This window comes from Pantherophis guttatus, chromosome 3 (genome assembly GCF_059756535.1).
Source record: "Pantherophis guttatus breed Tessera chromosome 3, ASM5975653v1, whole genome shotgun sequence".
Taxonomy (NCBI): domain Eukaryota; kingdom Metazoa; phylum Chordata; class Lepidosauria; order Squamata; family Colubridae; genus Pantherophis; species Pantherophis guttatus.
In genome coordinates, this window is record NC_142065.1 from 101,377,530 (window position 1) to 101,398,667 (window position 21,138).

At 38.3% G+C, this 21,138-nt stretch overlaps 1 protein-coding gene across 1 annotated transcript in view; it reads left to right on the forward strand.

Annotated features, from left to right (window-relative positions):
• COLGALT2 (collagen beta(1-O)galactosyltransferase 2) overlaps window positions 1–18,057 on the forward strand; it is a 48,462-nt gene extending 30,405 nt beyond the window's left edge. The window contains exons 3-12 of the mRNA XM_034409629.2: window positions 1,728–1,845; window positions 2,615–2,749; window positions 4,109–4,313; window positions 6,423–6,542; window positions 7,593–7,669; window positions 10,061–10,167; window positions 11,288–11,420; window positions 12,411–12,538; window positions 13,856–14,062; window positions 16,099–18,057. Coding sequence (XP_034265520.2) covers window positions 1,728–1,845; window positions 2,615–2,749; window positions 4,109–4,313; window positions 6,423–6,542; window positions 7,593–7,669; window positions 10,061–10,167; window positions 11,288–11,420; window positions 12,411–12,538; window positions 13,856–14,062; window positions 16,099–16,375 — 1,507 coding nt within the window. The 3' untranslated portion in view covers window positions 16,376–18,057. The remainder of the gene's footprint in view (window positions 1–1,727; window positions 1,846–2,614; window positions 2,750–4,108; window positions 4,314–6,422; window positions 6,543–7,592; window positions 7,670–10,060; window positions 10,168–11,287; window positions 11,421–12,410; window positions 12,539–13,855; window positions 14,063–16,098) is intronic.
• Window positions 18,058–21,138: the final 3,081 nt, after the last annotated feature.

Genomic DNA, 21,138 nt, shown 5'->3' on the forward strand with positions numbered 1-21,138 from the left:
TGGCCATTAATCAACTGATTATATTTTGCCACCAGCATTGGGAGCCACAAATCTTTGCTTCGGAAATTCCAGAAGACATTCGGGGGAACTGAATTTCAATCCGAAAGGCCTCTGCTTTGATCTTGCATGACTCATATTATATTCTTAGCTGCTTTCAATCTAGAGCAGAAATTTGTCAGGAAAATTTGCCGTGCTAGGCTTCCGTGCCAAATCCTGGCACTACTACAGAACACATCTCCTGTTCAAAATGCCTAAGCAGGATATTGAAAGTAATTTTGTTTTTGAGGTTTGCCTCACAGTAATTTTCTGTCTCTCCCGGAAAGTAGTAGTAAACAAACAGGACCACCTAGACCAGATAAACTTTAGCTGTGTGTGTAGAATCTGTTTTGTTAATCACTGATGCAAATTTGTAGGTAATGGTGGAATAATATAAGGCAGTGGCCCCCAACCTTTTGGGCACCAAAAGATCGGAGGGGATGTGGTTTTGTATGCTGCCTGCATCCCACGGATGAGCCTTCACTTGTTTGCGCAGCCCTGTTTCTGGCATGCCATGGACCGGTGCCAGTCCATGGACTGGGGGTTGGGGACCCCTGATATAAGACAACTAGCTGTACAATAGCTATTCATAAGCAAGCTCGTTGCACTCAGTGCTACAAACTCCTAGATAAATGCAGAGAGAATTGCATTTTAAGAATATCTTTAAAAATTTCTCTTGCTTTATTGTTGCTGATAGCAAAGAAGGAGCCTGAAAGATTAAAAAAAACTACAACCTGTGTTGCACAGGCCTCTTTTACAGGCAGCAAGTAGAATTAATTTCAGATGTAGAGGTTGCAGATCAAAGCAATAGTCTCTGATTGGTTTATAATGTCAGCATATTGCCCCCAATAATCTGTGTCCTCATTTTACTGATCTCGGAAGGATGGAAGGGCAAGGCAACCTTGAGGCGGTCAGGATTGAACTGCTGGCTGTGGGCAGAGTTAGCCTGCAATACTGCATTCTAACCACTACGCCACTACAGCTCAGTGGCGTGGTTAGCTTTTTGGTATTAATGGATGCCCTGGTAAAGAAAATACCAGCAAAGCTTGTGTCAGCTGAAAAGAGATCTAAAAATGTTGCTTTTACCCTGCTGGATCAGACTAGAAAAGAAGTAACCCACATTCTGCTTCTTGGTCAGCCAGTGATTTCTGGGAATGTACAATATGGGGTGTGCAAATGATGGTTATCCCATCATTTATTGTGCATCTGGTGGTATTTCTATATGGAGTTTTCTCTCTTCATAAGCAGTTTGATAACAATCTTTTGTCTATGACTTTTCATAATCCTTTATCAAGCTGTTTATCCTGTAAAGGTCCACCCCTGGATGGAATTCTGCATGCAAACCTATGTGTGATGTACCAATCTAGAGTGCTAGGCCTATGGAATTTTTTTAAAAAAAACATATTTATGTACAGTTCTCTGTCATTCAGAAGTACTCATATAGGACAAGCAGTGCAGTGAAGCTGTATGTTCCAGTAAGTCTTTGGTACACACTCCAGGAATAAATTTGGAAGTGTTTGCTCAGAAGCATCATTCACGTTTTCTGCTCTAACCTTTTGGGAGCATTCAAGGTGACTGACTAGATTTGTTCCACCTGATTTTTTTTTTAATTAAAATACTGAGCTAAGAAAAAAAAATCACACTCAGCAGGGCAGAAAACACAGATTTCTTTTACTCTCTTCATTTGTTAGGTTTTACCCAGAGGAAATTGGACCAAAGCACTGGCCAAATTCCAGATTCACTCATGTGATGAAACTAAGGCAGGCTGCTCTGAGAACTGCAAGGGAAAAGTGGTCTGACTACATCATGGTAAGTTAAAAACCCTTCCCTCCTTCCTTCCTTCCTCCCTCCCTCCATCCCTCCTTTCTTTTCCTTTCCTTTCCTTCCTTTCCTCCTTCCCTCCCTCCCTTCCTTCCCCACGATTCTCAGTTCACTGTAACTAGGAATGCCAGGATTGCAGTCACTACGTGATGCAGAAACCCAGTATTTTATGATTTCTTTGCTTAATGATAGAAGTAACAGTAACAGAGTTGGAAGGGACCTTGGAGATCATCTAGTCCAACCCCCCTCCTCACGCAGTTTAATTGTTGCTGTAAGGAATACTTCTATTTCATCCAATGTATACTCCAAGATTATCACTAGGTCATCCATATATGGCTGTTATTTATAAATTTCTCTTTTAATCCTCACTCCAACAATTCTCCTATCTCTCCTTATATCTCTATCCAATATTTCAAAAGATGTCCTGTGTCACCATTGGAAATAACAATGGTGACACAGGACATCTTTGACTAGCCCCTTCTTGTATCTCACAGATTTTCTTAATTCCCCATTATGTGTGCCTTTTGTGAAATGTAAATAGATTTTGCCCATTTTGTAAAAAGCTCACCAAAGTTCTGATGATAGATTTCTGATGGAAATATCTTCATTATGTTCTTTTTTTTTGCTGCTTCACAAGAATTCAAAAAGTTGTAGCTTTTAAAATCCAGTTTGTGATTAAAAGGACATCACAACTGCTTTATTTTCAGTAGAATTTAGTTGGATAAAAATTAACGTTTTTTCCTTCCCATTTTTCTAGTTCATCGATACTGACAATTTTCTGACAAACCCAGAAGTATTGAATCTAATGATAGCAGAGAATAAAACTCTTGTGGCCCCAATGCTTGAATCTCGAGCTCTCTACTCTAACTTCTGGTGTGGAATGACACCTCAGGCAAGTATTGTTACTGTTTTATTTATTTAAACAAGATACATGAACATAGGAAAACAGATGGAATCCAAGAGAATTTGGATTTCTTTTTCAATCCTCAAGGGGAAAAACAAGAATGTGATTAACAAATGAATGAGATACAAATCATATGAATGAAAGATAACTCTGGTGAATCAGATTGAAGGCCCATATACTTGTGTCTGTCCAGCCTGGAGAGTCTCATCTACAAATTTATGTTACCATTCTTTCAAAGCTGTTTAACTGCATCTTATACAAATAGTGTTGTGCAGTAAAATTAAGCCATTAAGGAAAGAGTCTTAAAATATAGTAGCAACTTGGGGACCATATTTTTCTCCTTCTCCTTCTCCAGTTTTTATATTGTACTTTCAGTCCAGTGACTTCACTCTTATTTTATGATTTTCCCTTCTGGGGATTAACTGCTGATTTATATATTAAGTTCAGATGTGCAGTTGGAATAGGATGTGTCAACCGTTTTATGGAACAGGAAGCCAAACCTTCTTCTGTTTGGCATGATGTTGGCTAGTTAACTTGGCTTGCGTACATTTCTGGGTTTATATTCCTATGAACTAGGAACAGCCTGATTAAGTCCCAGAACACCGTTGAGAGATAGCTAAAACAGGTCAATAAAGAGAGAAAACATCTTGATTCTTCACCAGAATTCTGTTTCAGCTCAACTATTTTTGTAAGTCATATTTTGGAATAGTCTTCAGATCTCTCTGTTTTTGTCATGATACCTTTGCCTTTTGGAACATTGTTGGAAAGTTGTGTTTCTAGAATGCATTGTTAGATAGCTGTTTATATAACTAAAAGAGCTAGTCACATAATTAGCACAAAATAATTGCCAGTTTGTGTCAAGTAGAGCTACCTAGAGGGGGATAACATTTATTGGGCATGTTATAAATATTTGCCTTAACCAAAGGAGAATCCCATCATTAATGATGTGATGAATGTTATCCGGATTTCCATGAAGAAAGGAGTGCATTCCAGAGGAGCAAGGGACAACTCAGTTCAGATAGTTTGCATGAAGGAAAGAGAGTGAAGATGCAACTGCCTAATAGTTCCCAGAGTATGTGCTTTGTGGGAATGGTAGCATACTTTACTTTGGCAAGATTCTGTCTATAGGTGAGAAACAGTAAAGAAATCTACTTGGAAGAATCACAACATGTCTTCCTTGGTTTGAGGGAGCCTGACATATACTCTGTGTTGAATGTAACAATAGTTTAGATAGCTTTCATCTTATGGTCAGATATTTGAATAAATACATTGAAAGCAGGATCAAGGTCATTTGTTATAGGTAAGAGACTTAAAAGAAGAGTTTAATACTGTATACTCTTTTTTTAGGGCTATTACAAGAGGACACCAGATTATCCTCTAATCAGGGAATGGAAGAGAACTGGTTGCTTTGCGGTCCCAATGATACATTCCACATTCTTGATTGATCTGAGAAAAGAGGCATCAGATAAACTGGCATTTTATCCCCCACACCAAGACTATACCTGGACCTTTGATGATATCATTGTTCTTGCCTTCTCAAGTCGCCAAGCTGGTAAGGAGCCATTGACTAACCACATTTAAAAATTGTGAGTTCAGGAGAGTTTTGGATATCCTGTAACATTATCATACATAAAGAGAGCTTTAAAAACGTAATAAAAAAATCATAAATAAATTTCAGCACTATTTGAGTAATAGAAATACTTATTACTCCTCATGTATAGATGGAATCTTGACAAATTAAAACACACTATTATTATTGAGGACGGGGAGGAGGATTTTACAAGAGAAAATAGATATGAAGCTGGAAATGAGGACACCAGATACGTGAAAAATATTTTCACCTCTTCTCCATTATGGCATTTAACAGATGAACTGAGAACTGACAAGAATTGTAGTCAGCTGCTTGGTTGAGAGTATGGAGATTGTAAAGGAGCAGACACACACAATAATTCTCTCCACAAACAACCCTGTGACATTAAAATGTCAGAAAATGCTTCTGTTATTAATAAAGTGGGCCACAAGTAGACCAGATGACCAAGCTTGAATTCCTCTCTCTTTTCCCTGCTGGTTAAAAAAAGACAGAACTTTTTAAAAAGCTACAATTTATTTTCAGCTTCATACTGGGAATGCACTTTGTTTTGTCTGCAGCTTCTTAACTTGCGTCTTCTGGAAGTTTTTAACTGCTGCTTTGATTTTTCAGCCCACTGAAGTAACTGGGACATGTTTTATTTTTCCCTTGTTGGTTTCAGTGGTTTCTAGTTCCCCTGCCAAGCCCCAAGAACCAAAGAAAGGACAGGTGTGTATTGGAGCACATCTTGCATACCCATGGGACAAAAATAGCATGTCAGGCTGCAGCTGGTTCTTTGGCCCAGCCCTCTCCATCAAGGGCCCAGTGTTTCTAAAGGCTCTTACATTCTGAGTTGGGGATGATGATGCTGGGATGAGTCCTGTGCCCAATGTTTTGGTAGCTCGGGAGCTTCACAAGGGGTTATATTTTAGCATCGCCGGTTGAAAATGCAAAGCCTGAACACAACCAAGGACATTGTACAAACATGGTCAATGCATTCAGGTTCATTAGGAAATGAGGATAGACAATTACTCCTCACAGAGGTTAGTCTAGTTGTAATTGGCATTACAAGCAAGATGTTAATCTGGCACATGTAAAGCTACAGGAAAGCAAACTAGATTGTTTGTCTATGAAGATCAATATGCCTGCTGACCTGGAAGCTCATCTTTCAAATTAAAAGTTATGAACTTTTCCATCCAAGGCCTTAAGACATCATTTGTTAAATGAAGTCATTGGCTGAAGGATCTAAAAACCACTTTTCCTCAACCGTAGTGTGGATGCATCAGTGACTGTAGCAGTCATGCTGTGTAAAAGAAATGGGATAAAATAACAGAGCAGAATAACAAAATAGGAAGGGACTATGGAGGTCTTCTAGTCCAACCCTCTGCTCAAGCTGAAATCCTATATCATTTCAGACAAATTCTCCAGTCTCTCCTTAAAAACCTCCAGTGTTTCAAAATTCTTGGGTAGATTTTTTTTTTTTTGAGCAAGCTTCCTAAAATAAAAAGGACCATTTTCAGGCATGTTCTTTTGGCAGCTCTGTTGCTTGTTTTCTTCTTAATTTATGTTCTTTCAGAGTTAAAGCCATTGTGGCTTCCTTGCCCTCTTTCCAAGAGATTATCAAAAACTCAACCATCTTTATTTTTATCCCCTCCACTTTCTTGCACTGCTCTGTTGGGGAGGCTCTTCTTTTAATTAATTTTGCGCTGCTTGAGTCTGATTGACACTGAGCTGCTTACAGAAGTTGAAATATAAAGTAAAAACCACAACACATCTAACAATAGAGTAATTGCTCATAGGCTTACTGTACTGTAACTCCTTTCCTCCTGCTGCCTTTTTCTTTCGTCTGCATCAATGAGGCAGAGAGCAGAGATCTGTTAATTGTGTTCAGTGTCATGTTTAATGTGTATGAATAGCAGAGGGGACAGCTCGGCCATGTTATAGAGACTGTGCAGCCATTGATCCTTTAGAAGGATCTTGAGAAAGGTGGAGTTTAGGACTCGCCCAAAAAGACAGACGAGAGCCCCATGGGAACATCCTTTCTTAATGAGCACAGTTTTTCTCCTACATCTCCAGTGTCCCTTCTCTTTCCAGACATTCAGATGTACATTTGCAACAGAGAACATTATGGTTACCTTCCTGTGCCGCTGAAGCCACACCAGATGCTAGAAGATGAAGCGGACAATATTGTTCATGTGCTGAGTGAAGCGATGAGTAAGTTCCATGTTTGGCCTCACAGCCAGTGGTGGGATTCAGCCAGTTCGCACCACTTCGGGAGAACCGGTTGTTACCTTTCTGAGCAATTTGGTGAACTGGTTGTTGGAAGAAATCATTAGGGCAGAGAACCGGTTGTTAAATTGTTTGAATCCCACTCACAGCCCTACTATTTTTGGTTTCCAATGATATGGATTTTGCGATTTTATTGTATTCTAATTATGGTAACTATTGGGCAGTGAATAAATTTTGGAAACAAACATTCCCACCCCTCTGTCCCATTATGATATCAGGATGGAAAATAATCCACATTGATTATCTGAAGAACTTTTAAAAAAATATTTCTGTATAAACTGCTAATTCATTTTTAGATAGATTTTAAAAATAGCTATTAAAAGTGGCCAGCCATTAGATGGCAGCAAACTATAAGTCTATGCTCTGGAGTTTTGCCACCTAGATATAGTAGCCCTATTATTTATGTGCCACATTGATTTTGATCATGACAACATAAATATTTCAATATTGCATCATCTATTATTGGGTCAGAAACATACAAAGCATGTTATAATGAGTCTACAGCCATTGGCTCGCAGGATCCCCTTGTCTGGCTTAATTTCTACCCTTGCTTTGAAGCAGTTTTGCAATGGTGGCAAATCAGAGGCTACATACACCCATGTTAAACCACACTATAGTTTGATATTGACTTAGCATGCTGAGTCAATGTTTTGCATGCCATGGTCAAAACAATCATGGCTTGGCCCAAAATGCTTACCCAGTTATCAGCCCATTGTTTGAAAAAGAGTTGCATGGTCTGCTTTATTCATAAGCTTTTATTTCTTTGCTGTAGCAATAGCCTAACTATACTTACAAAGGAGTATGTTTAAAACTAAGGAAGAATTCTTCTTGCTATATGCTACTTATTAGTGCCTGACAGCTACGTTGCTCAGCAATATACAGAACTCAAGTTTGTTTTATTCAAAGCATGAATACATTTAAAAACTGTCAGCATTACTGTAATGTAATAGGATGAATGTTCATAATCTTTTCCAGTTGACCATCCTCCAATTGAACCCTCCAAGTTTGTCACAGTTCCTCCAAAACACCCTGAGAAGATGGGATTTGATGAGGTAATGCAAGAAAGAAGGCATGTCAGTTTTTACTAGAGTGGAAAAGGCTGAGGCGAAATCCAGTAGAAATTTAACACAGACCTCAATAACTTCCAATATTGAATGACTCACTTCAGATCCCTAAACTAGGGATCTCCAGATGGTTGAGCTTCAGCTACCATCATTCCTAGAAAATGTGTCTAAATATGTTAGTTGGGGATGATGGGAAGTAAAAACCAACGCATCCCATACAGTATAGAGAGCTCAGTGGTGGTCCAGAGAATACAGTGAATATAATATGACTCAGCCTTTCATCCTTCCCAGGTCGGTAAAATGAGGACCCAGATTGTTGGGGGCAATAGAATGAATCTGTAAACCACTTACTGTTGTAAAGCCCTATGAAACAGTATTATAAGTCTAAGTACTATTGCTATTGCTATACAAAAGGCTGATTTCTTTTTCTAGAGCAAGCAGGGATTTAGTATCTGCTGTAGATCAGCATTATAAAAATCAATTTTCTAAATTTGTTTTACTCTTAAATGTGCTATGGAAAAAGATCTTAGGAGAAAATTGATTGTATGATGATACTTAATCTATGCCTTTCTGGCAATTCCTCATTGCAAATATTGCATCATTGGTTTTGAATTACATTTCCTGGAACCCATGAGTATTCCAGTCTGAGGATTACCACTCATCTGAAAACTGTTGATATAGGGATTCGCCACATAATTAGATGAAGAAGTACAGGTAGTCCTATAGATTTACAATCATAATTGAGCCCAAAATTTCCATTTCCCCCCATTTTTTGGCATTTCTTGCCACAGTTGCCACATGACTGTATTGGTTAAATTAGTTACACAGTAATTAAATGAATCTAGCCTCTTCATTGACTTTGTTTGTCAAAAGGTTGCAAAAGGTGATCACATGATCCTGGACACTGCAACCATCAAAAATTTGAGTTGGTTAACAAATGCTTGAATTTTGATTACATGACCATGGGGATGCTGCAATGATTGTAAGTGTGAAAAGTGGCCATAAGTCATTTTTTTCCCAGTGCTGTTGTAACTTTGAACAGTCACTGAACAAATGGTTGTAAATCAAGGATTACCTGTACTCTGCATGACTCTTTATTTGCCAAATATAACCTATGTCATCCAAAGCAGGGATCTCCAACCTTGGCAACTTTAAGCCTTGGAGGACTTCAACTCCCAGAATTCAGTTGGAGACCCCTGATCCAAAGCATTTCAGTTGGGGAAGATAATAGAGGATGAGCATGATAAAACCCAAATATCATGGCAACTTGCCTTTAACCTGAAGCATCTGGATTTCTAAGAGGTCGCCATTGATCTGATTTGCCTGGTTAAAATGTAGGGATGCTGTTTGGTTGTGTGTTAGCTGTACCATATGTGGAACCTAGTCTGTCTGTCTTACTTTTTTATTTTAATCTTATTTTTTTATTTCATCTTATTTGTGTTCACACTTTATTTTCCAGCCTTATTTGAAGGAAGTTATGTTCTGCCTAACTGAACTCATGTTGCATCTTCAAACTTACTTTCTTCTGCACACTCACAACATAATTCTGCTGGTTGATTTAATCCTCCTGGAATCCCTTCTCTGATATCCATCATTTATGTGGGTTTGTCAGTCAGCCCTGACTCTTAGTTCTTAAAGCCCCCACATTTAGCAATAAGGGTCTGCTGTTCAACTCCAAATTCCAGGTACAATTCTACTGAGAATGCATTTATTACAAGCTAGTCAATCTACTCTGAACTAGCCGCATTGTGGTGTGGTATTCTTCAGTCCACCCTGATCCACCAGTAATATCTTTGCTGAGATAGCCTTGCATTTATTTTATTTCCCACACAATCACAGTTCATTCAATTAGAAGGGAGCAGAGGCTGATATTCACTCACTTTCACTCCCTCTATGTCAAGGCTGCTCTTTTTTGCTTGACTGCCTGCACATGCACAAATAATACTCTTGCCTCAGAAGACTACATGTGTGAGGGAGCAGCTCAGACCTTATTACCTTCTGCTCATCTCTTTTTCTTTTCATCATAGAATGAACTCAGAGTTAAGACAGGATAATTGTTAGTAAGTCTGGCAGAATAATTAAAAAGCCACACACTTTCCTTTTTTCATACACAAACAAGAACTCAAGGCAAAGAATGCAACCCTCATATAGACAATCTCAGATTTAGTTACCAAAGTCACCAAATCTGGCTTCAGACCCCCATCCCCATATAGGGGGATGTCATTTTCCTTGAAATTGAATTAGCAATTCTCTCCCCCTCCAAGATGGCAAGTTATATTTTAGCATTGGCTGTCAATAAAACTTAAAAGGGGGGTGGGGGAAAACAGAACATGTTATTCTTATGGTATTCCTCCATGCTTCTAGTCTCTTTTTTTGTAGATTTTTATGATCAATCTGAAGCGTCGGAAAGACAGACGGGATCGAATGTTGTGGACTTTATACGAACAGGAAATTGAAGTCAAGCTAGTGGAAGCTGTGGATGGAAAGTGAGTTGAGTTGCCTGGCATGGAGTTGTAAAATTGGGGGGGGGAGGGGAAGGGGTGTTGGGGCCACCTAGTTGAAGGACTGCAAGGAATAAAGTACTGTTTGTACTTTAGGGATATATTTATCAACTATTTCTCAATTATTTCCCTGGGAACATCGGTAGGTGTGAGATGCACCCATTGATAAAGGCAACTCCTTCTAGTTATCTCTACCGCATTGTTTCTACTCCAGCCTTGATGCTACCAGTGACTTGCTTTGCCAAATTTGAGCCATGCTGTGTATCTCTACGCTTGGGAAGACTAGAGCATTAAATCAAGCTCGATTCAACAACATTCTTGCTCTGCAAAATAATTGCCTGCTACCTTTCTCCCTGAGACACTGATCAGAAGCTTACTTTCTCCTTAATAAGTTTTTTTTGTGTGTGTGCAGATATATGGTGATTTATATTTGTCAGATAATAGATAATTCTCAATTGAGCATCTTCTTTAAATTCTTTAAAGAGCAAAAATATTTGTCCCCCACCACTAGCTATTTAAAATAGTATTTTGTACACAAAAGATTTTCATATTGTCTTTAAATAATCAACACTTTCCTCCTCATTTGTAAAACTGGGGAATTTTAGTATCCTAGAATCAAATTTAACCATGTTTTCTTGTTCATTACACTGTTGTTCACCTAAGAAACAAATTTGTCTGCTGAATTCCCTATAAGAATTCTACAAACCCAGCTAAATTCTCCTTCGGTGGTCAAATCATGTACATTTCGTATTACTCTGCAAGGCAGAATCCACATTCTTATGGAGTGCCCAAAGCGTTCACAAATGAGATCTTGTAAAATGTGTTGTGAGGTGCCACTTTTGACTGCAAGTAAAAATAATTATTTTAAAATATTGGTTTACAAAAACAATACTTTGAAAGCTGAAAGCTATGTTAGAAAAAAGAGTAATAATTCCTATTTTGCCAAACTGCATTGATTTCTATCTGTAGGGAGTTGGTTTTTTTTTTTTTTCCTTGCTACACATTGTACAGATACACCGCCTTCTGGGTTTTTCTTAATAAGTTGTAGCTTTCCTTTCTATCTTGAAAATGTGCGGCTAAGGAATTTAATCACTGTCTCTTTCAGGATGCTGAATACAAGCCAGCTGAAAGCTCTAAAAATAGATATGCTTCCTGGTTACCAGGATCCATACTCTTCCAGAGTGCTGACCAGAGGAGAGATTGGCTGTTTCCTTAGCCACTATTATATATGGAAGGAGGTAACGAAAATGTGCTTATCTTCATTGTAATTGGCAGAAACACTTCTTCTCCCCTCCCGTCTCTTCTCCCCTCCTGTTCCCTCCTTTTTGCAAATCTTGAAGATAGACTCATGATGATGGAGCTCTTGGAAGACAGGCATTTCCACTGGTCCACTTGCATTCTTCCAGAGAAGGCTACCACAGATAAACAACTCATGGGATAATTTTATTATAGCTTTTTCTAATATGATGGTTAATGAACGTATTCAGTTTAGACACTACCCAACCCCAGCCCAACTCTAGAAAGTATACAACAAAACCAAACTGAATGAAAATATAGTGCAATAATTATGAAATAAATTAAACGGGTAGAAAAAAAACAAGAACTGAAGAAGGGTTCGGTTAGCCGAATCCAACAGGAACCCCAAGCACCCTAATCCAAGGCCCAGCAGAACAGATAGGTCTTTAACTCTTTCTGAGTCACATGGATTTTAGAGAGAGGAACCTTATTCCAGAAGGCATGCTTCCTGGATCTTGACAGATGAGATTAATTAACTGAAGGGACCCTGAGCATGCCAACTCACGTCAGATCAAACTGTTAAGGCTGCTACAGGACATAATAAGAAATCCCTCAAGTTACCAGGCCCTATGCAATATAGGGAACTAATAGGACATAATCAGCACCTTGAAATGATCTTGGAAAAATACTGGCAACCAATGCAGCTCACAAAGCAAAGATGTCACTTGGGACTATGACCGTGAATGCATGTGCCACTGTATTCTGGACCAACTGAAGCTTCTGAGTGCACTTCAAGGGCAGCCCCACTTGTAGCATATTCCAGCAGCCAAGCCATGAGGGGATTAGAGCAGGGATCTCCAACCTTGGCAACTTTAAGCCTGAAGTTGACTGAAGTCTGCCAGGCTTAAAGTTGCCAAGGTTGGAGACCCCTGGATTAGAGCACGAGAGATTGTCTGAATTTAATTTGAATTATTTCAAATTGTTATTTTAAGATAGTAAGCAGGGAGATGGAGAAGTGCCTAGTCATCGAAGATGATGTACGCTTTGAGCATCAGTTCAAAAAGAAGCTCACAAAGTTAATGGATGACATTGAGAGAGGACAGCTTGACTGGGATCTTATGTAAGTAATAATCCACTAATCTTGCTTCTGAGTGTCTTCCCTTCCGTGGAATTGAATGCTCCCTATTAAGGAAAGGCCACACATTTGGGGGCATTTAAACCTCGAAATAAAAGAGAAGATAAGGAGAAATATGAAATACGGGTTCTAAAAGTCTCAGAGTGAAAAAAATTAGATAGGGAGAAGTTTTTGTCTCATAATGAAGGTAGTCCTCAATGTACAACAGTTTGTTTAGTGAACATTTGAAGTTAAAATGGCACTGAAAAAAAGTGACTAATGACCATTTTTTCACTCTTACAGCCATGGCAACATCCCCACAGTCACATGATCAAAATTCAGGTACTTGGCTCATGTTTATGACAGCTGCAGGATCATACGGTTGTGTGATCATCTTTCCGACCTCCTGACAAAAGCAAGAGTCAATGGGAAAGCTAGATTCACTTAACAACCGGGTTACTAACTTAACAACCACAGTGATTCACTTAACAACTGTGGCAAAAAAAGTCGTAAAATGGGGCAAAACTCACTTTTTACCAATGGCTGCTAGTCACAACATCTGTATATTATACCTAATCATCTTTTCAGTCCCAGTTAGGCTATACAAGTAGGACAGTGCTTTTCATCCATTGTCTACATCCGTGAATACGAACCAATGGCACACATGCCTGAAGTGGCATGCAGAGCCATGTCGCCTGTTGTCAGTGTCACCCGTTCCTCTTCCAGGTTTCTGGTGCATATGCGTACGCGACAGTCATCTGGCCTTTCTGCATGTGGCAGTGCCGGAAACTAGAAGTTCTTCTAGTTGGTCTTCCCTTTTCCTGCATGAGCATGCGCGCCAGCCAGCTGATTGCCGCATGCGTATGCATGCCAGAAACCTAGAACAGTAGCTGGCTGAAACCAGAAATTCAGTAGCTGAAACCGGAAGTTCATTTTTGGACATGCGCATGTGCCCTGGGCAGCTCCTCTTCCAGGTTGCTGCCCAGACACTCATGCATTCACTCCCTTTTCAGCACTCGGTGCCAAAAAGGTTCGCCATCACTTGTCTACATGCAGGATCCCATTGTAGGGAGTGAATATTGGGCCAAGTGACCTTTGATTCAGCGCAGGAATTGGGAAGCTTTTATGTTAACTCCACATCTGTCTGGTTTTTTTTAATGTTGTTAATTCTTACTAGTTCAAAAGACAGTTTACATGAAGATCCTGGTGATCGTCTGGCCAGAGAAGCTGGCGCCAAGGTGCTAAGCTTAAAATGTTTCTATGCCACATCATATCGGCAAATAGCATATGGGTTCAATGACTCAACTTTCTCTCTCTATGTAGATATATAGGTCGGAAACGGATGCAGGTGGAGCGCCCAGAAAAGGCTGTACCCAATGTGATGAATCTTGTGGAAGCTGATTACTCTTACTGGACACTAGGCTATGCGATCTCCTTGCAAGGAGCTCAGAAGCTAATTGGAGCTCAACCTTTCAGCAAGATGCTCCCTGTAGATGAATTTTTGCCGGTCATGTACAACAAGCACCCAGTGTAGGTTATTGGCTGTAATTACTGTATGGTATAGCTTGCATTAGGTATAGGCTAGCTTTATACTATGATGCATTCAGCAGCAATATTTATCTTCTTATCACTAAATGCTTCCTGTAGTGGTTTTGGAGCTTCAGGTTTATGGAATACTTTTCAGTGGGGATTGAACATCACTCCTCCTACAGCTGGTGTTGATTCTATTATCAACAGTCCTTCTACAAACTGCTGTTTTATGTGTATTGGAAATGATAGGCCCTGATATAAATGCTTTGTGGGCAGAGCCCATCTGTATCAGGCACATTGCTTCTGGGAATATGAAACCAAAGTCACATTTTATATTTAATTTAATAATTGTATATCTATTTTCTTTCATGCAGACCCTCATGGCAGTTTGACAAAATTAACACTTTTAACATAAAATTGGAATGTAATTAAAGATCATATTAATTCTAGTCTAGTAACTTAAAGTATGACAAAAGTGATGGCATTTGGCACGATTTTTGAAAGGCTAAGAAAAGTGTTCCACAACCTGGGAGAATGGCAGGTGACTGGGCTTCTGACATATTTTCTGAATATTTAGACATAGAATATTTTCTGAAGGCTTTTCCCACCAACCTTAAAGATAGAGGGCTGTTTATAGCTTTACAGATTAGCTGTTCCTGTTAAGCAAACACCAAACATTGTGGATCTTTGATCCCTGGCAGTTAAGTTAGCAGGAATAGGGATCCTGCTTTTCTTTGCACCAGTTGTCACTTCCAGGCACTTTTCATGGGCAAAACATGGAATGTTTTGTAAAGATTATGTTGAATGTTTGTAAAGATTAGGAAAAGCCAAGGCATGGCTAACTATTGCTAAACATAACCGGCTTGGGGAAGTTTGCAGTTGGTACATTAAGTAAAATTACATAAAAACGCTCCCTTACATCTGCTTAGCCAGTGCCAGTTGAGGATCAGTGATCAGTCCCAGATCTCAGAACTATTTTTTTTCAGTTGTATAATCCCTTTCAAAGTCCAGATTCCTGTAGAGCAACAGCACATTGTCTTTTCTGGGTTTAATTTCAGTTTATTCTTAATCATCCATCCCATTATTGAATGAAGGGTACATGCAAGAGTACTAAATTCTGGTCAAGATTTAATTATCTGAGATACCATAGTTAATAACTAAATCATGAGCTGTTGTTCTCCAACATCTCCTTCTGGACTTGGTATGGAAAATTGCAGTTGCTGCAGAACAGTCCTTCACAAGGTCTAGTCCCCCAGCGAGTCTTAAAGAGAACCTTAGTTGATAATACGGAAAGCCTCCAAGAGAATCAAGAGCTGCATTTGTCCCTTTGGGTTTCCCATATACGTCATCTACTAAGATGACCAAAATGGTCTTGCTGCCATATTCCAGCTGGAAGCTCAAATCATTGCATCTCCATATACATTTCAAGGGATATTGAAGAGCTTTAATAAGGCCAAGTAATCTTATGAGGAGACTAATGATAACTTCAGATATCTTTTGATATCTTTAGTTGGTGAATGTATTTCACATTAAAGCTTGATTACATTTCTTTCAATCAAAATTTGAAATAAGGGAAAACGTATTTGGAAGAGGTTTCCTTGCTAGTTGTACACTAATTTATGTTACACCTTTGCTTAATAATTAGTTGTGAATTCTGTCAATACATTCTTACAGTTATTGTTGAACTTTCTTCTTGTTCCCCAGTTTTTTAAAATTATTGACCATGTATGGCATGTTTATTTTTACAGTGCTGATCTGTAAGGCCTTTATGTTGAGAGATGGCTTATAATTGTAGAAAATATACCAGTCCTCCCAACACTTAAATAAAGTACGTCAATATAGTATCCCTAGATGTTTAAGCTGAGGGGTGTGAACATAGATTTACAACATTGATAGGAGAATCTTTAATGGGCTACTCAGTTTATAATCATTATAAGTTTGTCCTGCTGTGAGATATAAAATATATCAAAAAGACTTAAATTGGAAATGAGGTAACCCCTTTCTTCTGAGTGACTTCTTTCCTTTTCTTTTTTAAGTGCCAAATACATGGAACATTATGAACCTAGAGATCTGAAAGCTTTCTCTGCAGAGCCTTTGCTGATCTATCCAACACACTACACTGGACAACCAGGTTACCTCAGTGACACAGAGACATCCACAATCTGGGACAATGAGACTCTGGCCACTGATTGGGACAGGACACTCTCCCGGAAATCACGGCAACAGGGCCAGATCCATAAAGATGCCCAGAACAAGAATGCCTTGCCACCTGGACCTTCCCTTGATGCGTCATCCACCAGAGATGAGCTATGATTGTTAACAGGATCAGCTACAAGTTACTGGAAACGTCAGTGGGACTTCTAGAACTTCTACAGAGATACTGATACGCTATCTTGCTTGGCAAAATAGTTTCATATGACTTACTTGAACTAAGCAGGGGCTTGTCTCATTTTTGCAGGGTGCGTGACTGAATCAAGGGTAGTAGTATACTTTAAAACAAATTATTGAAAGGAGCCCTGGTTTTTGCTGATTGGCTTGTACTAAAGGAAATTCTATAGAGCTGCTGGAGGACTCTAAAAGGAAATGAGGCTATACTCAGGACAAAGGTTCCTCAAGCAACGTCTTTCTACAATTCTTGGTGTAGAATTATTGTATTTATAAAAAGTAATATATACAAGAGTTAGGAAGGGTCTACCAAGTTTTTCTGTGTTGATTATTGGTCCATTGTCTGCTGCATTGCCTGAATTCTTGCTGGTTTTGATTTTGTGAACCATATTCTGAAGCAGAAATGTTAGAATGTTCCCCGTTTCTAAGGTTAAATGCTAATTAGTATTTTATGTCTTGAAATTATCAGATGATGGACAAGGTTTCCTTCATATTCACCATATGAATTCCCACTGACATTATTGGTTTCATTTTTAATCATAAGCTATGAACAACAACTCATTTGTCATGAGAATTTCTGGAGTTTTTAATATTAATTTTTAATATTCATCAAGAGTTTTCCAACTTTATCCTTCACACCTTCATGAAATTTAGTGAATATCTCTACTAAATGGAAAACTAAGAATTGAACAGCCTGTAAATAGATCTTCCTCACTCCCAACCAGAAGCTGGGGGCGATGTGCATCCTGATAGAAAAGAATATATGTAGCTCAGGGCTGAACAGTGGAATCCTGGGTGTCATAATCAGAGGATGTTACCTAGTCAGGTAATGAAATGTCTGCAAACAACCAAGCTCAGAGAGCATCAAGGACTCCTTAGCAGGTGGATAGGTTCCACTACAAACTGGATTTGAAGAGTAAAGGTTAAATATCCTTTTAAACAGGATACTCATTGATAGTTTTGAGACACACTTTCAGTCACAAATGGTACTGTTGCCTGCAGTAAAGCTCTGTCATTTATGCTTTATGCTTTTATGACAGGAGGAGGAATTTCAGCCCACATCTGTAAATTCAGACTGAGAGTATGGAGATAAATGATGAATAATGGATTTGAAAATAATAATTTCCTTTTCCAACTCCTGAAAAATCTGATGGTATTAAGTGTTTTGATGTAATCATTGTGTCTCTTTGATGTCATTTGCATGTGAACTATACTGAAGGACACGTGGCCAGTCTTTTCTATTTACGATGCTCGAACTCCACCATTTGAAATGAGCTGTAATATTCGCTCCACTGAACAACATCTCCGTATGCAAAGTCTGCATTTTTAGAACCACCTCCCTCCCCCATAAAAGTTGCCTGTGTTCATTTACTTCAAGGGTTTTTTTTCTTTTGCTAATGTAGACTTCTGAGCTGGATAGGAAAAAAGCATTCTGAACCAAAATGTTTAAAAAGACAATCAAAAGAATCTGTATGTGTTGAACTTGCTACAGATACTCTACCCAGGAATTGCTGTTTTTAGAAGAAATAACAGTACAATTGTATGTTTTTCTAAAAGACACGTGTGCAGCTTATCAGCTGGTCTGATAATATATATAGCAATGAGTGCAATGATTTGGTGTCTTGGTCATTTATTTATGACTTTAACATAGCATCGTAGTCTGGAGTGATCTGTGGGAATAGGAAACTGGTTTGAAACTTTATCTAAAGAAATGCTTTGAATCCTGAACCTACAGTATAGATGATCTCCAATATCACTTGCTGCCCTGTAACACTTTTATTGTACTACATTACATTATATCCAACAATAACAACCTGATTCTAGTACTTTCCAATGTTCCCTTACCATGTCCCAAATTAAAAAAAGCCCTCATGGTCATTTTTTGTTATACTTTATATAATTTTAAAAACAAAATCCCAATGTTCACAGGAATAATGGGGCATATAATTTAGGACCAGGTTGGTGGAATTGCAACAGAAAAAATAATGAGAGGCAGAGGGATTTTTTTAAAAAATCTGAATTTCCAAGTCTGTACCTGATGATATATAATGGCAAAATAGGCTTTTCATGTATTCCAGGGCTGTCAAACTATTGCCCATGGGCCGGATGTGTCACGCGCTGGCCACGACCATGCCCAGTTTAGCAAAGGGGGAAAAAGTTCAGATATATCACGGGACGCCACTGTGACAATGTGAGTTTGACACCGTTGATGTATGCTGTGCTTCGTTTTTCCTCTTCTATTACAATTCATTAAAACAATAATTGGGGGGAATGTGGTAGTTCAAAATACATTTTTGGAAACAGTTTGCATTATGATGAAGTAGCACAGGCCTATAGAAATCAAATGGGGAAAGAAAGAACATAAAATGTGCTGCCGTCAGGAATAATTAACAGAGGGGATATGTGTTAAAGAAGAGGGTGTTATACCTCTTTGATCCCTTTTGGGTTCTTTTAAGAAGCAGTTCTATTTTCTATGCAATCTATATCCCTACAATTTTAGCACCATATGTTTTATACCAGGAAATGAATAACCAGTTTCTTAAAAGAAAGGGTGATGGACAGGTACAGAAGATTGCTATGCTAGCAAAAATCATTGAAATAATGGAAGGCGTTTTTTTTAAGCCACCTGTGTGATACTATGAAAATTTGTCAGGAGGGGTGATTTGAACCAACTCAAAATCCTCTCATCAGTCAGAAGTAAAGTTATATATGTTTATTATGGCAAACAGTTATAAATCTGCTTCAGCTTTCTAGATGTATTGTAACTGCAGTTCCTAGCGAGCTTGTCCAGAGACTGGATAAAAATTCCCTGAGTTAGTTTCAGCATATTTGGGAGACCCCCAACACATGGATAATCATGTGGGCAGAAATCTAATGCCAGCAGTAGGGAGGTGTGAAAATGTTGGGAGGTGCAGGGAACAGAACAAAGGCTGCCTCGGATCACATGGTCCCAAGATCTTTCATCCATTAAATAAGTTCCAGAAATGGATTAATCCTCTAAAGTGGACTGGGGCTTATGTATCTAACTTTTCTCTCATACTAATTGGAATTGGGAAGGAGAGAATAAATTGAGAAAGAGAGTCTGGTATCAAACATTCCTCCTATCCTAGCAACCAGAAGCTAAAAAGGCTTTGTAAGCTGTGATGGATCCTATTTTATACTCCCCACATAGGACTGGAAGCTTATAATTCTGTAGTACAGTATTTAGTATTCAGAACCCAGCTGCATTCATTATTCAAAGCCCTACCAAATCAAGAGGTAAAGTAATTCTTGAAATACTGGAATTGATGAGGTGATTATTGTTCTAATCTGTGTTAGATCTAAAATTCTATATACAAAGTTTAGATAGTGAAAGTGAATTGAATGTTTTATTTTTATAATGATAGTTTTTTTAAAAAATAAATCTTTTAATAAAGATTCAATGAATAGGTTAAATCATAGGGATAAAAGACTATTTTATACAACAATTGTTAATCATTCTTGTCTTTGTTTAGAAAAAATGGTCAGCACAAGCATAACAATATAAAAAATCTAGCTAATTCTACAGATAAATACAAAGTGTGAATATGTGCATATACTTACCCACTTAACTCTTATGTGTATTGCTTATTTTTCACCAGAAAACCTAGAGAATGGGTTTTGGTTTTCTGAATATTCATTCAGGGTCTGGATACTTTTAAAGCTTATTGTTAATAAATATTTGTATACATACATACATACATACATACATACATACATACATACATACATACCAAATTCTTCTATCCCAGAGTGAGCAACCTTATGCCAAACACAAAACAAGTCAGAAATAGACAAATAAGTAAAATGTATGGAATAAGAAAAAGAACTAGATAAAAATAGATTCCCTACCACCACTATATCCCACAGTATCCTTCTATCTTCAGAAACCATTCCTGCTTCCCCCCTACTCATGTGCCTTACTTTACACATTGACTTTTGTTGTCAAAGCTTTTGTTCCCAACAGTGAAAAATATATATGTAGCTCAGGGTTGAAGTGGGTACCAGGGTTTCCCTGAGCTTGTCATCTCTGAAGAAGTTACGTAGCCCATCAATGAAATGGAACCAAAGAACCCAATGAACTTTAAACTTAACTTCTCTCTTTTTAAGCTCATCAGCTTGATCCAACTACAACATTTTTGATCTTTCCCTTTCCTTGAGTCATTTATCCTTCACATACTTGTTTTGCAATTTGATCTTCATTCATATTCTGTACATGACAAAGCCTCAAAACATGTTTCATACTGGTCATTCAATCTTACATTCATTTTATATTTGATTAACATTCATTCTTGACCCTATCTGCATTGGTACTGTAAAGCTTCCCCTTGCATTCAACTTACTTTTTCTCTTGACCTCTCCAATTCCCAGAGGGAAAAAAAATCATAGCTATTTTTCTTTCTTTCATTCTTTACAAAATCACCCACCATCTTTTTTACTACCAACATTTGCACTTCCTAACATTTTCCCATCCATTTCCCTCTCTGTAGAAAACTTTCTACCAAGGTAAACAAACTCATTTACTCAATGCAGATTTTTCACCATTTATACAAAACTTGCAATTATTAACTTCATTTTCCCTGTACTTTGTTGTCAGATTAGTGTTTAGCTTCATGCTTCTTGTTGCATCATCATAAAGTTTTTCACCCAATAATGTGACAGTAACTGAATAT